At 39.6% G+C, this 21,903-nt stretch overlaps 1 protein-coding gene across 1 annotated transcript in view; it reads right to left on the reverse strand.

Annotated features, from left to right (window-relative positions):
- LOC135076957 (obscurin) overlaps positions 1-21,903 on the reverse strand; it is a 155,442-nt gene that overhangs the window by 54,735 nt on the left and 78,804 nt on the right. The window contains exons 20-28 of the mRNA XM_063971487.1: positions 20,942-21,097; positions 20,393-20,513; positions 19,449-19,609; positions 16,329-16,504; positions 12,814-12,982; positions 9,249-9,367; positions 8,101-8,706; positions 7,865-7,966; positions 6,654-7,475 (exon numbers count right to left, since the gene is read on the reverse strand). Coding sequence (XP_063827557.1) covers positions 6,654-7,475; positions 7,865-7,966; positions 8,101-8,706; positions 9,249-9,367; positions 12,814-12,982; positions 16,329-16,504; positions 19,449-19,609; positions 20,393-20,513; positions 20,942-21,097 — 2,432 coding nt within the window. The remainder of the gene's footprint in view (positions 1-6,653; positions 7,476-7,864; positions 7,967-8,100; positions 8,707-9,248; positions 9,368-12,813; positions 12,983-16,328; positions 16,505-19,448; positions 19,610-20,392; positions 20,514-20,941; positions 21,098-21,903) is intronic.

The raw sequence follows: 21,903 nt of genomic DNA on the forward strand, positions 1-21,903 counted from the left end.
AGATTACGGTTTTCTTAATTTACCAAATAAAACTGTGTTGTTTTTTTTTTTCAATGTCTTCTATCAATGCAATGGTATCGTTAAACTAATTTAGACCCATCGATAGTATGAGCGATTTCAGGTAGGTAGGATCTATCAATTAATCGATAATTGATTTTAAGACATTCCTATTGATTACTCAGATGGTTTTCAAACAATTTGATATTTTAATCGATTTTTTGTAATATCAATATCGATTACCGATTTTATGGAAAAAATAATGACCCCGCACTAGTTGCACCGCGCATGCGCCATCGCACCATGCGGCCATGTTTATTTGTTTACATTATTTTATCAGTAAATAATTTGCGTTCGTTGCGATGTTTTGTTGTTGACGGATATACAGTGAAATTATGGTGATGTGTGTTGAGTGGTGTTGGTGCAATAGGACTTTGTTTGTGTCTTCTTTAGTGTGATGAACGATTTATGTCCGGGAGACCTACCGTTCCACGATGCCTTGTATCTTAATGTTTTCGCGGGTGGGTGAATCGACACCACCATACCACCGAAGGGAGACCCGGAGATCCCCTTCTTGAAAATAGGATTTCACTACAAGAACCTACCCGACCACTTGAAAGCGTGGGAAGGTGAATAAGTGAGTGGATTGATGTGATAGATGTGTTGCGATTCGTTTTGTGAATTTATTTATTTATTTATTTATTTATTTATTTAGGAAAACCAGGGTTTTACAGTGTGTAATAATGACATAAGATAGGCAACGAGTAAACCACTTATAGGTTCCCACAGGTAAAAACAATTTAAAAAATTTAGTGAGCCTTTGCACCAGGGTTACTACATACTACGTACTACACTACTATAATATACTATGTATACCTAAATAAAAAGTATTGGAAAACATTGCCAAACAGAAAAACAATTTAGCTGTCCTTAAAAAAACGGTCGCCTAGCTTTCTCCTCGCCACAGCAATGCTAGTACAAAATATGTCGATGTTAGTCTCCTTCACAAATTCGTTCAAGTTCCTACTCGCCCGCCAGAGAAAACTATTTTGCCTGTAGTTAGAGTCTACCTTGGGGATGTATAGTGGATCATTATTGCGCAGAATTCTTTTTGGAGCATTAAATTGAATGTTAGCTAGGAGTTCAGAGCAGTCAATCTCAGCTGTGATAACTTTTATAAGATATGTGATATCAGATATTTCACGCCTAATGGCAAGAGGAAGGATGTGGTGCCTTTTACAGATGTTAGAGTAGTCCGACGAACTATACTGTGATCTGGTACGGTAACAGATAAACCTTATAAACTTTTTCTGGATATTCTCCAAGCGAGAGACGTATGTTTGGTACCTAGGGTTCCAGATCTGTGACGCATACTCAAGGTGACTACGCACAAATGTGCAATATAGTATTTTAAGTGTCTTTACTTTGTTAAAACAGACTGAGCTACGCATTACAAAACCGAGAGCCCTTGACGCCTTAGCTACTATGCTATCTATATGGTCATCAAAAATCAGTTTGGAATCGTGTATCACTCCCAGATCGCGAATGGATGTCTTCCTCTGTAGAGTTTGGCCACCCATAAGGTATGGATACAATTTAGTATTTAGCTTGCGACTGAAAGTTACAATAGAACATTTGGAGGGGTTGAGATCCAGTTTATTGAACTTACAGTATTCAACCAGACGTGACAAGTCAGCCTGCAGGGCAGCAGCATCCCGTTCCGACGCAATTGTGGAGTAGATTTTCATATCGTCTGCGAAGCAAAGAAGGCGGGAGGAGTGCAGACAAGAGTTAATGTCGTTTACAAATATGACAAACAACAACGGGCCCAGTAAAGATCCCTGAGGAACGCCGCTAGGGATGGGTATCCAGCTGGAAATGTAATTGCTCACCACCACAGCCTGAGATCTATTTGAGATATAAGATGCGAACCATCTAAGAAGGTCACCTCTGATTCCAATCATTTGAAGCTTGTTCAGAAGAAGGTTGTGATCGATTCGATCAAATGCTTTGCTGTAGTCCGTATAGATTACATCAACCTGCTCACCATTATCCATATTGAGGGTTAAGTAATCATTAAGCAAGACAAGATTTGACACGGTCGAGCGCTTTCTCAGAAAACCATGCTGAAAATCACTAAAAGAATTTCTTAAAGCCTCATACACCTGATCGTGGACAACCTTTTCCAGGACCTTCGAAACTATACAGAGCTTGGATATGGGCCTGTAATTAGTTACTTCCATCTTGGATCCACTTTTATGGACAGGTGTAATAAAGGCCTTTTTCCATAAGTTGGGCACTAAACCTTCAAGAAGAGATCTTTTGAAAAGCATAGAAATTGGAATCGCCAAGCTTTCAGCGCACTGAATGAGTAAACGAGCTGGAAGGAGATCAGGACCGGCTGATTTAGCAGGGTCCAATTTTAAAAGTAGCCTCTTGACTAATCGTGGGTTAATTTCTATAGAAAAAATGTCGGCCGTGCCGTTTGCATGAGACAAGCCAGTTGCTGAGGTAGTTCGGTTCGTATTTGAGTTTAGAAAAGTTGACTGAAAAAACGATGAGAATGCATTGCATATACCTACGCCAGAAGTAGCCATAGTTGCATTATATGTCATACTACTAGGGATAACACTAGAACCACGTCGCGACTTAATAAATGTCCAGAAGTGCTTAGGGTTGCTTTCAATGGAATCTTCGACCAAAGAGATGTACTTCTGGTAACAGACTAGTTCTAGGTCTCTCACTCTTTTGCGCAGAACATTATAAGAATCTAGGTCAGAACGATTTCTATAAGTTTTATATTTTTTCAGGAACTTACGTTTTTCTTTTATTATTTTTATTAGAGAAGGCGAATACCACTTAGGGTGTCGATTGTGGACAGCGTTTACGGACGGTATGTATTTATTCTTTAGTTCATCTAATGTTCCATAGAAAAACGCAACGCTCTCCTCGAGTGACCTAGCAAGAAACTCACCTTCCCAGTCAATCCTTGAAATATGGTCATTCATTGCGGTGTAGTTACCTTTACCATACCTATACAACAAAGATGCAGCCGGTTTAAGTTTGTTAAATTGCAATAGAGACATGGAGAAAGTAATCGCATTGTGATGGGGATCGATAGGTACCAGTGGATCATCACACTCAATTACCGACACGTACTCATTCGATAACACCAAGTCGAGTAACCTGCCGAATTTATTAATCACTCCATTATATTGACAAAAACTATGAGTACTTAATTCATCCACAAGCAGTAGCTCGTCCGGTGTTTTACAGTTAGATGGCGAAAAAGTACCATCATCATTATTCAGCCAACCAATACCACTCAGATTAAAATCGCCAGCAACTAAGAACTTGTCTAAGGAGTTGTTCATTACAGTATTATTTAGAGTATCTAAGTAGTTTGATAGCTGTTGAGAAAACGAGTGACCTAAGTTTTGGCTGCATAAGTAAAGTACACATAAGTGCAACTTTAACGATTTATTATTTGGCTGATCAAAAAGTAAAGTGACCCATAAATCCTCAGCTGAGGAGTGGAATTGAGGCTGAGGTGAAACGCAAAGATCTCTGTGTGTGGCTATCAGCACACCACCACCGCGACCCTGTCCCGTCCGGACGTAGTCACGATCGCGCCTCCATACAATATACCGGTTGTCAAACAGTTCGGAGTCCGATATTCCGTCTAACAACCATGTTTCTGTCAGTAAGATAACGTCATAATTAGCCAAAGATAAGTTACGGAAAAATGTTGTAGTTTTGGATCGAAGCCCGCGTACGTTTTGGTAGTAAAATACTATATTTCCATTCCCATTTGCTATATTACTTGCATTCATTTAATTTAATTACAAATTTAGTTAAAAACAATATAATATCAAAGTAAAAGCATAGATTTACGACTGGTAAATACGCCGGGTGAATAATAGCGAGCGGACGATAATTTATTCCGTAGGCAGTTAGTAAGCGAAACCGGTAGCAATAGTTAAAAAACAAAGATAGATTAAAGTCGCAAAGCTCAGTTATTCGGTAACTACGGCAAAGCAGGCGGCGGAACGCGCGAGGTGCCAGTGCGAGCGGGACAGATAGCGGTTCATCGCTGGGATATTTACGCAATAATGACCAGAAGCGCATAGCACAATAGACAGGCGATAACTCGGCGTAGGCGAGCGGATGAGTAATATGCGAGGCAGAGGTTATAAACATTTTAGCATTACTGAGGCGGGAGAGTATAATGTTTGTTAAAGTGCATGGGCTTAAACAAAAATTATCTGAATAACACAATAACATATTAAAAATATAAGTATTGGCAGTGTAAAAATAATAAATTAAAATTAAGCAAAATAAGATACAGTCTATACAAGCCTGTTTAAATCGCTTTCCGTATGTATAACTACCACATGCGATGTGTCATTTTTTCGGACATGTATTTTTCCATATTTAATCCATATGTAGCGATAGTCTTTAGCTTTCAAAGCTGACTTTGTCTTCGTTAAGAGCTTTTTATATTCCGAGGTCAGGTGATCGTTCACGAAGATCCGGTCAGAATTTCCACTGAAGCCTATCTCATTGGCAGTTATGGTTTTCATAGCTCGAGCTGCAGCGACAAACTCTTCCTTGACGTATCGGTTGATGAAGCAGATAATAATCGATTTATCCTTTGAGTTATGGATAGGTATTCTCGACACGTAGTTAATTTGCGTCTTGGGAAATTCGTATCCTACTCTCTTAGCTATCGCTCCCACAACCGAGAATAAGTTTTCACCCTTCTTCATGGGCACTCCTTTTATCTCAACATTATTGAGACGGGCCCATTGCTCCTTAGAGGAAGACTCGTTTTTTACTTGGCATAAAGCCTCCTGGGTTGCAGAAATAGTCTCCTGGATACGCGCTACTGCAGGCAAACTCGATTCCACCGTGGCCAGCCGCGCAGCATGTTCGTCTATTTTCGCACTGCTAAACTCAGAGGCGGTCTTGAGGTCAGCAATCTCGGATTTGATTGCCCTCACATCCTCCAAGAGAGTAGATAAGCTGGTAAGCTGAAGTTTAATTCCGCGTATTTCGTTGAGGATGACCTCCAGAGATGCCGATTCAGGTGATGCGGGAATCGATGAGTGAGGCGAAGAACTTTTGCACGCAGGGCATCTCCACGCAGCCCTACGATCAGAGCGTAGCTTACGGTAGGCTGTTTCTGATATGTTGGCACAAGCGAAGTCCAAATGTCTCTTGCATGACCCACATTGAGCTCCATCGTTGAAAGCTGAGTTGCACATCGCGCACTTCATATTGTAGGAGACAGTATATTATAAGTAGATTATATAAAGAAGTTCGGCCAAAAGGTTGGCAACAACTGGTTTTGGTGGTAACCGGTGTGCGTACGTGTTGTACTGGTAAGCTCTCGGGCTTGACTGATTAGAGTGAAGTGTTACCCCCTGAATACCTTGGATTGCTTGCAGAGTCAATAAAAAGAGGTAAGTGAAGAATTGGTTCAAAAGTAATAATAAAAGTGCCGACTCGCGTCAAAATTTGTGAATGAAATACCGTTTGACCAAGTTTGACCTAGGAGGGAGTTGCGCGATCGTAGGGCTGTCCAAAAATTAAAATAATAATAATTTATTTAGTTTTGTATGGGAAAATATTTTTTATTTAATATTACGATATCCACTTTCTGACACCACTATAGTATTTATATGAGTATGTTAACATGGGCTAGTCTCGGCTCATATACCCATTTACCTAACACCCTGTATACAAAATATTATGTAATATTATTTTCTTTAAAGGCAAAATAGAGGCTCTTATGATTATGCTTTTAAGTAGTTTATGACCGTAGATAATCCTGAATCGTCTATAATATTTATATCATATAAAATAATATTATGTCACCATAATAAACTGCAAACATTCAGATTTTCATTGGACTGTCCTAATGTGGAAAATATATACAAAAGAAAGAAAAAAAAAACATAGAAAGACTCTCGACGAAAGCGATCACTGAAGCTCCTAAAAGAAAAACCTTTTATTATTTACGATAACACAGTAGAATAGAATAGAATTGCAAAATATACAGCAGTTATATCGAAACTTACGGCAGAAGAGACGGATACTCACCAATACGCCTGTTCGAAATAAAACCGAGTATACATGTACAAGGAGAGTTGTGTCGAGTTCTTTGTGAATACTTACCACTTCCGATGGATTACAACATAGTACAAAAAACTAGGAACGTAGATATAAAACTTCATGCGGCATAAATCATGCAAAAATATAAAATTTGGTAAGTATACCTTGATGATGTGATGATTGTCTCGATCCTTCTAATATCTCTGTCTCGGGGCAGTCCAAGTATTAGTATGCCAGAAGGGAATGTTATTACGCATGCGCGCTAAAACAAACATACGACAGAGCATTAGTAAAGTACAATGATGCTACATCGCTAGTCAATGATGATGATCTGATATTTTCCTAGTTACTCGATAATTTAACTGACGGTACATAAGCGGAAAACAACAGATCACTGTTAAGTATTTGTAAAATAATTTAAAGTTTATGTTTATAAAGCAACACATTACCCCAAACCGACATTGCGTAGCGTTACGTTATCAAATGCCAGCCTCTTTCGTTAAGAGTCCCCCGTAATACTTTATAGACTTGAAATTTACCTTTTTCTTCTTCGTGTGACAGAATATCGTCAAGAATGCTCCTTTGTCTCTGACTTCGTCTCAACAGCGCTTCTAAGTCGTCGTCCACTTCTTCTTCCTCTACAATAAACAATTTCGATCCTTGCTTCTTCTTTTTCTCTACCGTCGTTTCGGTCACGTCTTTCGTTATATTATCTAAATTCTTCAAGGGCCCTAATACTAATTCTTCATAAATTCTATTTTTAACATCATCTATCTTCTCATCCACAGATTTGATTTCGTTTTCGTCAAATTCCTTCGAGATATGTATGAGTCGCTCTGTGATATCATTCTCGTAGACTTTTTGAGATTTCTCTCTGACAATAAATGATTCGTCGCCCTCATCAGTGAAATAGTCTTCTTTGAACGAGGATTGACGTACATAAGAATCTTTGCTGAACACTTTCTTTGTATCATCGATATCGAAAATAGATTTAGAAAGGTCTTCGATAGAGATTTCTCGTGAGAGTGGTGAGCTCTGCCAGCTCATCTCGTCTTCTGACATTGACATGATCGAGATTGTTCTGTTATGACTCTGTCTTCCGCATCTAGAGTTATTGTCAGCTTCAGAATCTGTCTGTGGTTCTTCAATGATTCCGTACGTTCCTCTCCTCAAGTGGTCAGGTATTGTGTAATATCCCATATCAGTTAAGAAATAACTATGGCTGGCTATCTCTTCCACCTCTAAGGAAGTTGAGTGAGGTTTGGTCGGCTGGATTATCCTCCTGCCTTCGAATTCGTCATCATCATCGTAATAAACGGCAGTGGAGGTCATTTTGTGTAAAGTGCGCGTTTCGGCTGGACCTACCAGTTAAAATAGTATTATGTTGATTTCGATACAACAATTATTTAAAGATTGGATTAGACATGCGATGTGGTCAATGCGTTACGATTTCTATTTATTTCTTAGAAGATTTAAGCAATCTGGTGGATGGTGGTTAGTATAAAGGGGTACCTACAGAGGCTTACCTATCAGCTCAAATATAATATTTTTTAAAACTTTTGTTGGAGTCGAATTGCTAAGAATCGATGATAATTTTTGACTCCCAAATTATTTGGATTTGTTAAATATACCTATGTATAAAATAGCCCAGTGACTTTCGGTAGAGCTGATCTGTGTAACAGTGTAGGCACCCCATCAGGATAAAAATGAGGTTAAAATTGGGAAGAGAAGGAGGAAGCCGCATACTGACCTGTGATGATGGCGCCGTGGGCCCGCGAGCTGCTGACCTTAGACATTACAATCGACCCGTCGTCGCCCGTCTTGAACGTGGTTACTGTTTCGAACACTCGGCCTAAACAACAAAGCACACTTGGAAGGTTAACAACACGGAAGCATGCAACAGTGTACGCGAAAACGTGAGATTCTCGCAGACTAGAAGCTGTTCGCTAATTGAAGGGAAGCGTGAAGCGGTAAACGAGTTTATACCTTCAGTTTCAGCACTTAAAGGTTCTTCTGTAACAGACTGTTTTTTAACCGATTTACGTTTGGGTGTCTTGATGTCCTCGTCTATCGGTACTTCCTCGATAACTTCGGCTTGCGTGCGAGTCTTCTTGCCCGCCTGGGGTTCGGTGTCAACTTCTTCAATAATGGGTTGTTTGTTCTGCTCGTTGTGGTTCTCATCCCATATCGACTTTTCTTCGGCAACCTCTGGTTCAGACACAGATTTTCTGGCTTGGTTCCCTTTTGGCGCGTCCACTTCTTCGACCTTGGGTTTCTTGGCAAGACCATCATCATCTACGTCATCCCAAATGGACTTCTCTTCAATAGTTTCGGGTTCTGTCACCGACTTCTGGGCTTTGACTGGTGCTGGTGTTTTGACATCTTCAACCTTAGTCTTTTTGAGAGCGTCTTCCTCTACATCATCCCAGAATGACTTCTCCTCGGCCTCTTCTGGTTTGGTCTTCCCCTTCTCTGCCTTTTTCTTTTCTCCGCTATCCACTTTCTCTTCTACCAGTTTTTTACTCGATTTGCTATCTTCCTCGATTTCATTTTCGACAATGTTTTCTTTTGTGAATGAATGAACTTCTCTCGCTATAATGATGGAATGAAAAAAGGGCAATGATAAAAATGTTCAATCAAAATGGGGTACAAAAGACGACACAAATGATCAGTGCGGGACACAGTGCATTATGTTCGTAAGTGCATTCTACAGCATTCTAGTCTATTGAATGCTTGTGGGTAAACTTTGACCAGATTTGTATGGTATCTAGGGACACCACAACAAAACGTGCGGTATGATGCAGTAACTAATCACTCATACTGTTAATTCAAACTACTACTTTACCGGACTCTTTCCAGCGAAGTGCCATTCAGTGATGCGGTCACTGAACCTATGTAGTTGAGTGTGTAGTGTAATATACTTTACCATAGTTGTGTGTTTGTGTGTAAAGGTGTGTGTAAGTGTTGTGTATAACCTGTGTAAACTCTAGTTCTCTATTATAAACTTCACTAGAATTAAACATTGATCAATATAATTTGAATAATAAATGCATCCTCATAATTTTACTGCAATTTTGAATTCTATGGCCCTAGTCTCAACGTTGTGTTTCCTTCGTTGTTCGAGTAATACTCACTATGTATGGTGACAGTGCTCTTGGAAGAGACGCTTCCCATCTCGTTTTCGGCGCGCACTTCGTATTCGCCGCCATCTTCCTCCTTCACAAGGGTCACGGTTAGGTGGTAGTTCTCCAATCTGTGAAATGGCGTTATTTTCATTGTGATTCAGCTCGACAGAGATATGTAGTCTAAGGGATTCCAGAGCAACTAAATGGCTAGACGAAATTATCTTAGGGCTAATGAATCAATGGAGGCTACTAAATTTGCGGACAGCTGGCTAATACAGAGTATTACAGAGGCGACAACTGATGAGTGCTAAAACAGAAGGAGTGCTACTGTGATAAACTGTAAATGAAACCTGTTTTGAGACAAATAAATACTCTCTATTCTATTCTATTTACATTTTCACTCATTAGGTTGTCGCCTCAAATAGTGATCTTAATTCAGTAGCCCTCATTGCAAAAGAACTTGAATCTGAAGATCGAATTTGATAGATGTACGTTTTAACTAAACGGTGACTTCAGTTGAGAAGACAAGAGTGACCTGAAGAATTTTTTTCCTAATAGTTATAGTAGAATAAGAGGTTGATGGTGTGATTTGAATTAAGAACGGGATACTTAAGAATTTTTTTCCTACAGTTTCTGTATTTTTTTGAACGAGAAACCAACCCAAGTAGCAACAGATTATCTTCATAAGGCATTGAAGATATCTTGAAGACTAGTAGCCTAATTCCAGTCGTTGTCTTGGCCAAGACAATAGTCGCACTCAAGAAATCTTGAAGTTATGCCCCAAGACAATGGTAAGCAAAAAAGGGCACAATCCTTTGGAAATCAGTGAGACAGAGTTAAGACAACGCTTAAGGCAGAATTAAACCCTAATTAAGAGTGTAGTTTTAAGAATTTCTAAACAAGTACTATAAGATGTCTAGTAGTATGACTGTAGACAAGGAAATAGAGTTGAAGATATCTTGAATACTTATTTAAGACTAATAATTATTTTTACAGCGAATGTTTATTTAACTTCATGAAGAAATATATAAGACACTTTTTAATAAAGAGGAACTTAATTTAGAAAACATTGTCATCTTTAACACTAAATTAACTTTAGATAAAGGTTAATGAAAATGGCGATTAAATATTTTAATAACTAATTTATATTATGTCTAGAAAAGACTGTGAATGTCATTTTTGCATGGGATATATAAAAACGCATTGTGGTTTCTCGTGTAAAATCAATAGATAATGTCATAAAATAGGAGGGCCTTGAAAAAAACCTAATAAGATCAATAAAATATTGGGAAATTGTATTGTATAAAGAAAACTTTGAGGTTATAAAATATAATTTTATTTTATGCAAACGTTATTAGACATTTATGCAACTAGAAAAAGTGTAACAAAGACGTACTTCAATTTAAATGTCCTCTTGTTATGATAGTATTGGTTAATTTCTGATTTATTTTTTGTTACACATATCTCATAATGGCGGTAATTCTAATTTGTCTTAATGTAGCAAGAGTATAGAAGATTTTGAATTTGTAAGTTTAGTAAAGAAAGAGTTGAGTCAAGTTATACTTTACATAGTATTCGTTTAGAATCATTAGATTTAACTTACACTTAAAATTCACTTGATGAAGTATTACTTACGTGCATGTGGTATCAAGTAGATCTTTAGTTTTATTTAGTTAAAACTAGATAGTTTTCATTCTGTCTTAGTCTTGCTAAATTATTGGTGCTGCTATACATTAGAGAACAATTCATTTACTAACTTATTAAATAATTACATGATTTCTCCCTCGACTTTGTCCGTGTGGAAGTCGAAAATGGTACTAATAGGATTTTAATTGGTTTTTACGTTTTTAGTTTTGTTATAACATTATAAGGGAAAGTTCGGTTTAATGTATTGGCGGGTAAATTGCACCACCCTCATATTTCGTAAAGTATTCTTTGAACTCTGTAATTGCAATACTCAGCGATGAGCAATTAAATTCATTGAATTCGGCCATATGATTTTTGCCGTGTTAATGAACACATGACGTATTTTATTGTGAAAAGTTTTTATTTCATTGTTTTTATGGAACTTTTAACAATTTGTAATTTTGTTAAATTTAATCACACAGTGTTTCTAATTTATTAAATGAGAAGCGTAAATAAGCGTGGATTACAATTATTAGAAACATTTTTCGGTAGTTATTATGTTAAGATTTTTTAAAAGTACCTAACTATTGGTACCTAGTTAGTTAAATGAACAAGTTTCCAATTTTTTTCTTTTAATAAATTTTGAAAATATAAGTAAAACTAATAATAATTGTGAAAGAATCATGAAAATATCTCTACAAATACAAAAGTTATAGTGCCCTAAAGTTACAAATATTCGCGCTATTTTGATCGGTGTAATCACAACAGTCATTCGGAGTACAAACAGTAAATCACCCCTAGTCCAGTGCTGTTGACAAATCCATTTTTTTAAATATAATAATATGTAGTACATAGTTTTTAATTTTTCAGCCAGGGTCACTCAAGATTCTTTCTTAGTAAAATTGTGTAAACTTTTTTGACACATCCAAGACCTGACCATATAAAAAAGAAAAAGAAGACTTTGACATTATAGTGTCATTCTCGACAATGCGTTAGAGGTGGTAAGCATGATGATTGAAACTTGAACAGGTGGCCTGACGTCACGGTACCGTCTTGTATGTTTAAGTTCCACGCGATATTATGGAGGTAATTTAAATAATTGATTTCTCAGCCACTTCTTGATGGATTTCAAAAATAACTCCAACTTTAATTTTTTTTGGTCTATGTTTTAATTCCATTCATTTAAATCTAATGTTTTCAACATCACGAAACTTCTCCATTGTATAATATTATTATCATCTTGTACCCAACTTTACCATACAATTTCGAAAATATTTTAAACACTATTTTAGTAAATCATATTTTGAGTTTACTTATAATAGCATAATTAGTTCGCAGGCGACCGCACGCAATTTATATCAAAAATTAATACAATAAGCTGTGCACCACGCCGCGGGCGTGCATTACATTGAATTAATAGGCGTGATCCTGTTTTATCGAAATCGTCCCGTTAAGTATATTTTTTCTCAAAATGTACTAATTCTAGTAATAAAGTAATTAACTTAATCTTCAGAAAACTATTTCTAGGACAATGGTCTTTAAAAAGTCTTAAGTAAATCTACGAATACTTCATTTACTTTGCCACACTTAAATAATACTTCATCTATAGTATTTAGTATTAAGTGAGCATACAAAAAATCTTAATTTAGTAAAATAAGTTTTTTTTAACTTAAGCTAAGAATAACTTAAGACCAAATTATCTAAAGAATACTTAACTTGGTTTTGGGTATTCTTAATTCGCTTAAGTAGCGCTCGATGAAGAATATAAATTCTTAAAGAAAAAAATCTCCATTCTAAGTTTATTTGGTTTTAGCTTAAGCGTAAATCTAGATAGAGTTAAGACAAGTAAGATTTTGCCATTAATACCAATTGCTACTTGGGAAGGGACACTTGGTAATCTGTGAATGTTTGCCCTACAGGTCAGTGTGTTCTTCTGAACGAGCCTCACCTGTTGGAGTCCCTCTCGATCTTGATGCGCGCGTCGGTGGTGACGTCACGTCCGTCCTTGTACCAGCGCAGCTTGGGCTCGGGGCAACCCTCCACCTCTACTTCTAGCTTGAGCGTGCTGCCTGCATCCACCGTCATGTCCACCAGGCTCTTGGTGAAGCGAGGCTTCCCTGGGAGATGTACAAAATTTTAGCTAAACATCCTGGACTGCATCTCACTTAACACCAGGTGCCTCAATACCTGCCTTGTCATGCATAAAACATTAATATACAGGGTGGAATGCCACCTGGAGGGAAAGTACTCTTAATACTGTAGATAGAAAATTTTACTCAAAGAAAACATTCCTTTATTTTTGAAAAGAAAGAGAACTGCATTCAAATTTTTCTATTTTTTTTTAATATTTATCACCATACTATAAAATTTTCTGTAAATAATTAAAATAATTTAAGATATCATGGTTTTCCTTTCATTTGATTTATCAAGTTTGTTAGAGAGATTTCATCCTTATACTTAACCCTAACGATCGATTCAATAAAAATACAGGGTGTATTTAACAAATTTTAGTTGGTTCGATTCCCGGGTGTGGCAAGCAAATTTTTAGAAATTTTTGAATGCAGTTCTATTTCTTTTCCTAAATTAAGGAATATTTTCTTTGAGTAAAATTTTCTATCTACAGTATTACGAGTACTTTCCCTTCAGGTGGCAAACAAAAATCCATCCTGTATAAGCCACGATAGCCGAACGGTGAAGGGGTCGGACTGGCTGACTCGTGATCCGGAGAACGTGGGTTCGATCCCCGCCGCCGCTCGACTATAATATTGTGGTGAGCTTACTCGTGATATAAGCATATTTAGCTTAGTACGAAGGGCTAATTTAATTAGTAAAATCTTAAAAAAAATAGTGGCCGATGAGGCAGCAAGGTTCTGGAGTAGAGGCCGCGTACTGGAAAACGCAGGGGATGTCCATCGACAAGGTCTACCGATGACCTCATAAAGGTAGCAGGGAGGCGCTAGATGCAGGCCGCTACCAACCGGGCTATATGGAAATCATTGAGGGAGGCCTATGTTCAGCAGTGGACGTCCTCTGGCTGAAACGATGATGATTTACGTGCGTTGGAGACTCATGTGGATCGGTCACACCGTTGCTCTTACGCGAGTGACGTCATTGAGGCCGCGCCTGCGCGAGTCAGTTAACATGCGTATGACCTAGGTGGCTACGCTATGTTTCAAAAGTTCAAAAAGAGTACATCATCATTTCATAGTTATTAAATTTTTAGCGTTAAGAGATAAATTTTTAGCGATCTCAAACTAATTTGAAAATTATAAATAACTTGAAAAAATCGAACTGCCTAAGGCGGGAATTAAACCCACGAATTTTTTCAAGTTATTTATAATTTTCAAATCATCATTTCAGCCATAGGACGTCCACTGCTGAACATAGGCCGCAATGACTTCCACATCGCACGGTTGGTAGCGGCTTGCATCCAGCGCCGTCCTGCTGCCTTTATCAGGCCGTCGGTCCACCTTGTGGGTGGACGTCAAACGCTGCGTTTTGCGGAACGTGGCCTCCACTCCAGAACCTTGCTGCCCCATCGGCCGTCAGTTCTGCGTACTATGTGCCCTGCCCATTGCCACTTCAGCTTGCTAATCCGTCGGGCTATGTCAGTGACTTTAGTTCGTTTACGGATCTCCTTATTTCTGACTAGCGGCCGCCCGCGACTTCGTACGCGTGGATCCCGTTTTACCCCCTTCATCTATCTTACGCGGTTTAGATTTTTTCATACAAATGTTTTTCCCGCTAACTCCCGTGGTTCCCGTGGGAATTCCTTAGTATACTATAACCTGCCCAAGAGTATGAAGAATAATTTTACCAAGTTTTTTGTTTCTATAAGGAACATACAGACAGACAGACAAAAATTTTACTGATTGCATTTTTGGCATCAGTATCGATCACTAATCACCCCCTGATAGTTATTTTGAAAATACATTTAATGTACAGAATTGACCTCTCTACAGATTTATTATAAGTATAGATTTGATCTCGTAAAGAAACACCGAGAATAGTCCATCCGAGCATAGTAGTCCAGTCAATAAAGCATTATAGATGGAAAACTGTAGAACACAATTTCTGACTTCAGGACTTTATTTAGACTAGTTAGGAGGTGAACATAGCAAAAGTCCCCGCCCTTAGCCCTTGAGCCGGCGGGGAGAGGGGGGTTTAAAGGTGCCACTTTTCAGTTTTTCGCTTAATTCTCGGAAACTATGCGTCCTAGTGACATGACTACTTTGAACCAAAAAAAGCATATTCAATTTGCTACAGGTGAGATAGACAAGTTTTTCTATAAATTGTATAGTTTTCGCGGCATCTGCTCTAGAAGGTCTGTAATATTGGAAATTTTATTTTTGTCTTACATGTTCCCATCAGGAGAAAATCGACTAAATCAACATTGAGCAATCATTCTAGACATGCGGGAGCATGTTAAGCCTAGTTCCTGCGAGGGGACTACACCGTGCGTATATTTAGACGAATCACTTTGAGCCACTTTTGACTCCTCATCACTCAAAAACTACTGTGCATTAACACTTCAAATTTGGCTCATGTGTTGAGACTTGCAAGATATACATCAGTTTTAAATTTTATAAATATGCCTCAAACGGTTCTTTAGATATTGACGTCCAAAAATCTACATGTCTGACCAATAGACCAAATTCCAACCACTTCCAGATGACCTCAAAGGTTCAAATTTGGCATCCAGAAAGGTAGTTATGTAAATACAAAGGAACAAATAAAAAACCAGTAAATTTTAACATTTCACATGTGATAGATAGATTTTAGTGCTCTAAATATCGATTTTTGAACGTCAATACCTAAATAACCGTTTGAGGTATATTTATGAAATTTGAAGCTGATGTATATCTTGCAAGTCTCAATACATGAGCCAAATTTGAAGTGTTAATGCACAGTAGTTTTTGATTGATGAGGAGTCAAAAGTGACTCTAATTGGTTCGTCTAAATATACGCACGGTGCAGTCCCCTCCATGGAACTAGGCTTAACATGCTCCCGCATGTCTATAGTGTTTGCTCTATGTTGATTTAGTCGATTTTCTCCTGAAAGGAACATGTAAGACAACAATAAAATTTCCAATTTTACAGACCTTCTAGAGCAGATGCCGCAAAAACTATACAAGATATAGAAAAACTTGACGGTCTCACCTGTAGCAAATTGAATAAGCTTTTTTTGGTTCATAGTAGTCGTGTCACTAGGACGCATAGTTTCCGAGGATTAAGCGAAAAACCGAAAAGTGGTACCTTTAAACCCCCCTCTCCCCGCCGGCTCAAGGGCTAAGGGCGGGGACTTTTGCTATGTTCACCACCTAACTAGGCTAAATAAAGTCCCGAGGTCAGAAATTGTGTTCCACGGTTTTCTCTCTACACCGTCGTTAAGGCATTCATTGACTGGACTATAGCCCTTTTCAAAAAGAGTACGTTTGCCGTTTATTTGTCAAAATAACTCACTGTTGACAGTAAATGTAGCGTGGCACTCGTCCTGGCCCAGCTCGTTGCTGACGCGGCAGCTGTAGCGGCCGGCGTACTCCGCCGCCACTTCTTTGAGGATGAGCTTGTGCGAGCTGCCGCTATCCACGCGAGTGAAGACTGACTTCTTCTCAGTGATCTCCACATCTCCCAGGTACCTGTTTCGTAACGGTAATGTTTAATTCAGATATTCCTAAAGATACATTTAGGGCGTGGATATATCACCGTAAAATTGTGAATTCCGTCAGATTATAATCTGACGTAGTTAAATTACAATCTAACCTAACCTAACCCACTGTTGGTTTACAATCTAACGCGTTATAGCCTGACCAGGAACATAAAAACCCTCGCCATGTTGCGGAAAACTAATGGTACTAATTTCTTTTAATGGCAACAGTAACTGAAAACTTCATTGACATGTCACCTTGCATGTCAGTCTATTGCTGTCAAAGTGTAAACAAACTTTATTTTAAATGTGCGCAATTGATTTTGTGGATGAAATTGCTAAAATCTTTTTATAGTCGTGAAAGAAAAGTGGTTCACAATGTGTTAAAGTATTTGTCGAAGAGAAATACCAAGGGTTCGAACAATATTTTCATTGAATAATGTTTCCAACAAAGGTTGTCAAATTGACTGACATGTTTATCGTATAGTACAGTCCACTATGAAAATTAGCTGTGGTTTGTTTCAACTACCTATTTTAAAGTTTTTTGTCACTTTGTAAGTGTTGAATTTTATGGAATTGGGAAAGAAGTACCGAGTTTGAAGCGTTCATGAGCAGACATTGCAGTTGAATATTCAAGTTCTGAATTTGATTATTGATGAATAATAAAATAAATCCTACTAGCTCGATTGATGGTTTCATTTAATTTATTTAAACCAGGTTACCTATAATAATATTTTTTTGTTAATTTATGAAAATATTAAATCAGCCCGTAATCCTGAATCCTGATACGTAAAGTTAGCCTATTAATTTAACACAGGTACGACTGTACTCTGTGTTGCACTATCAAATGCAATTGACGCGCCTCTATGCCAGGGTTTTTATGTTCCTGGTCAGGCTATATGTTATAAACTGACAGAGTTCACAATTTCACGTTGACAGATACATGACATGACATGATACGGTGCGGCACCAGTCATAGTGTTATGGCACGGAAAATAGTATAGCGTCACAGCGGCATGCCTTGTTGCATTGCGGTAACATACGCCGGTTTTGTTGTTCATATTGGCTCTTAAAATGACCTCGGTCATGGTTCATTAATTCAAAAATTCAAAACGTTTATTGCATGTCACATTACAATTTACATGTTGTATTAAAAAAGGTGACATCACTAAACTTCTTCGTGTGCACAGGTTCACTCACACAAAAGCTGCGCACGCGGCAATGACGTTGACATATTATGACGCGACAGAGTAAACAAATCAAATCTGAAAGTCTTGCTGATGTTTGACATCTTAAAAACACCCTCCCGTGCCACTTCCATACTTCAGACACCGACTGAATTAAGCGCTAGAGCTATAAGTAGTGTGTACTGTTTGTGCTTGTATTGTACTCACCACTTGACGCTAGGCTCGGGGTAGGCGTCCACAGACACGGTGAACTCGACGTTGACGCTGCCCTCGCTGGCCGTGACGTCACTGAGCTCCTGCGTGAACACGGCACGCGTCCGTCACGGTGCCGTGGATGTTGCGGATCTAGTACACATTATGTACTCACCACTTGACGCTGGGCTCGGGGTAGGCGTCCACAGACACGGTGAACTCGACGTTGACGCTGCCTTCACTGGCCGTGACGTCACTGAGCTTCTGCGTGAACACGGCACGCGTCCGTCACGGTGCCGTGGATGTTGCGGATCTAGTACACATTATGTACTCACCACTTGACGCTGGGCTCGGGGTAGGCGTCCACAGACACGGTGAACTCGACGTTGACGCTGCCTTCACTGGCCGTGACGTCACTGAGCTTCTGCGTGAACACGGCACGCGTCCGTCACGGTGCCGTGGATGTTGCGGATCTAGTACACATTATGTACTCACCACTTGACGCTGGGCTCGGGGTAGGCGTCCACAGACACGGTGAACTCGACGTTGACGCTGCCTTCACTGGCCGTGACGTCACTGAGCTTCTGCGTGAACACGGCACGCGTCCGTGGCGATGCCGTGGATGTTGCGGATCTAAAGCCTGGTCCGTGAGCACGTAGAATTTTGTGCAATGACCCCAAGCTACCCATCTTTATCGCTCGCGCGTAATTATATTGCTGTCGCGACTGTGCGACGGGCGCCCGCAGTGAGTGTGCGAGCGCGACAGCAACATAATTCCGCGCGAGCGATAAGGATGGGTAGCTTGGGATCATTGGACAAAATTCTACGTGCTCACGGACCAGGCTTTAGTACACGTTATGTACTCACCACTTGACGCTGGGCTCGGGGTAGGCGTCCACAGACACGGTGAACTCGACGTTGACGCTGCCTTCACTGGCCGTGACGTCACTGAGCTTCTGCGTGAACACGGCACGCGTCCGTCACGGTGCCGTGGATGTTGCGGATCTAGTACACATTATGTACTCACCACTTGACGCTGGGCTCGGGGTAGGCGTCCACAGACACGGTGAACTCGACGTTGACGCTGCCTTCACTGGCGGTGACGTCACTGAGCCTGCGTGAACACAGCACGCGTCCGTGACGGTGCCGTGGATGTTGCGGATCTAAAGCCTGGTCCGTGAGCACGTAGAATTTTGTGCAATGACCCCAAGCTACCCATCTTTATCGCTCGCGCGTAATTATATTGCTGTTGCGACTGTGCGACGGGCGCCCGCAGTGAGTGTGCGAGCGCGACAACAACATAATTTCGCGCGAGCGATAAGGATGGGTAGCTTGGGGTCATTGGACAAAATTCTACGTGCTCACGGACCAGGCTTTAGTACACGTTATGTACTCACCACTTGACGCTGGGCTCGGGGTAGGCGTCCACAGACACGGTGAACTCGACGTTGACGCTGCCCTCGCTAGCCGTGACGTCACTGAGCTCCTGCGTGAACACAGCACACGTCCGTGGCAGTGCCGCGGATGTTGCGGACCTAGTACACATTATGTACTCACCACTTGACGCTAGGCTCGGGGTAGGCTTCTACAGACACGGTGAACTCGACGTTGACGCTGCCCTCGCTGGCCGTGACGTCACTGAGCTTCTGCGTGAACACGGGCCCGCTGCGCACATTGAGCCGGCACGCGTCCGTGGCAGTGCCGTGGATGTTGCGGATCTGGGTACATACACGTTATGTATTAAACTTTTTGTTCTTAGTCGCATTAAACAGTCAACATCAGTAGGTCTAGACAAGTGGCACTTTTGGATCGAATCGAAAATAGAATCCGTTGTAGCTCGATACAAAAAAAGGCCGTCGACAATATTTTGAGATTAAAACTTTTCTATTTTAAGATTATTAGCAATTTGTATTGCACAAATTATTAATATTCCCGTTAGTCCCTCGTGTTAAGCTAAATAAGCTTGTGTTACGAGTGGGCTCACCACAATAGTCGAGCGGCGGTGGGGTTCGAACCCGCTTTCCTCGGATCTCGAGTTGGCCAATCTGACCAAGTGTCACACTTTGCTACTTGCCTAGGAGGGCTGGTCGTTTGGTCTTCACCGCAGGAACACAGCACTCTCCCTCTCTAATTTACTAAAGATACATCACCTACACTCCCTACACTGACGAATAGATAGGGAAGCGCATTATAAATCTCCAAAACTATTTTTACTTTTTTTCATTCGGCAAAATCTACTCTGACCTAATTAACTAAGTAGGGCTCGAACGTATAGAATCCCAGAGTATTTCGACTACCAGTTAGTAGAAGATTATCTTGGGTAATGCCTGTGGTAGTAAATACAATATACCTAAAGTGTTCGTTCGTTCGTTCGTTTCAGCCAAATGACGTCCACGGCTGGACAAAGGCCTCCCCCAAGGTTTTCCGTAATGAACGGTCCTGCGTTGCTCGCTAAAAAGTGTTATTTAAAAAGATTTAAAGTAAACTAAATTGCTATTTACCTCGCAGGAGTATTCGCCAGCGTCGGCTCGAGCAGCAGAGGTGATGACGAGCTGGTGCGCGTTGCCGGATGACGTCATTTTTATCGCCGACGATTCCGTCAGTTCCGTCTTGTTCTTGAACCTAAAGATAAAATCTCTAGGTAAAATAACTGATAGATTTGCATAATGTAGACTGCGTAACTTTGAGTAAGCAGGAAGGGAGTGCCAGAAGACTGACTACAAGAGACTACGGTACTACGAAGCTACAGCCGTAGCATTTGTAGCAATTGTAGCTACGAAGACTACGCTCTTAGAATAGACCGCTACAAGAAAATTCTTTAGTATACATATTTTGGAGTGCAAAATGAAATATTTTGACAAAATATAAGTTTTCCCTTTTCGTTTTAAAACTAGATCGAAATCATAAAGAAAACTTGTCACTACGCTTTTGCGTAATTTTTTTTTATAAATTTTAAATTTACTACTTGACATTTTGGTCTCAATTTCTGATTAAATCCATTAATTGATTTCTTTACAGGCTCTTTTAAATCTTTTTGTAAATGTGATTACCATTTAACAGTAGGCGCGGGTTCGGCTTCCGTCTCCAGCTTGAAGGTCACAGTCTCCTTCTCCTCGCACACCTTGCTTTCACCGAGCTTCTTGACAATGCGCGGCGGTGACGTCACGTGCCACTGCCAGAAGTCCGAGCACTGGTTCACTTCGTTCCTGGACAAATAGAATATACAATTTGAGTTTAATAAATATTATGATATTTATTTCAGCTCTTTTGTAAAGACGCACGTTATAATATCGCGTCAATGTATAATCCCGACAGAAATCTGTTACTTTGAAAGCCTGTATCGACATTGCACTTCCAAACTTGCGAATTTGCTCGTTTCATGTACTGTGAGTATGCAGTCTCGCAATGTTGATATACCTACGCCTTTGGAGTCGTATCTCAAAGGCCGACTTAATTTGGTGTTTATTTAATTTCAACTGGTTTACAAACAATTTATGGCCGCTTGACCGAATAATTTTATTTTATTTTTATTTATTTATTTATATTAGGGAAACAAACAATTTTGATAAACAGACAAATAATCACACAAAAAATAGGACAGAAATCAGCAAAGTTTCGACAGTTAGAATGAAGAGAATTATGATATTTTTTATGGTTATTTAAACTGTACTATCGGTAACAGTGTTAACTGCCCATTGCCGGTCATGTCGTCTTGTTCTATCGCAAAGAATCACCATTTGATGAGAGCGAGAGCAAAAACTGAAATAGATCTTTAACACTGTGGCCGATAGGTGATTGCTACAGTTATTGGCCCTTTAAGAGCGTTGTGTAAGTTAACTTGTGTAAAATGTAACAAAAACTCGACTTTTGTTTACTTTTTATATTTTATTATGAGAAAACAATATTGCTGCTATTTAAGCTAGTACCTATTTGGTGTTATACGATAAGAATTACAATAATAATTTTAAAAATATCAGAGATCACATTAAATTTAGCTATTGGCCCCAAAAAC

The sequence above is a fragment of the Ostrinia nubilalis genome, chromosome 1 (genome assembly GCF_963855985.1).
Source record: "Ostrinia nubilalis chromosome 1, ilOstNubi1.1, whole genome shotgun sequence".
Lineage (NCBI taxonomy): Eukaryota > Metazoa > Arthropoda > Insecta > Lepidoptera > Crambidae > Ostrinia > Ostrinia nubilalis.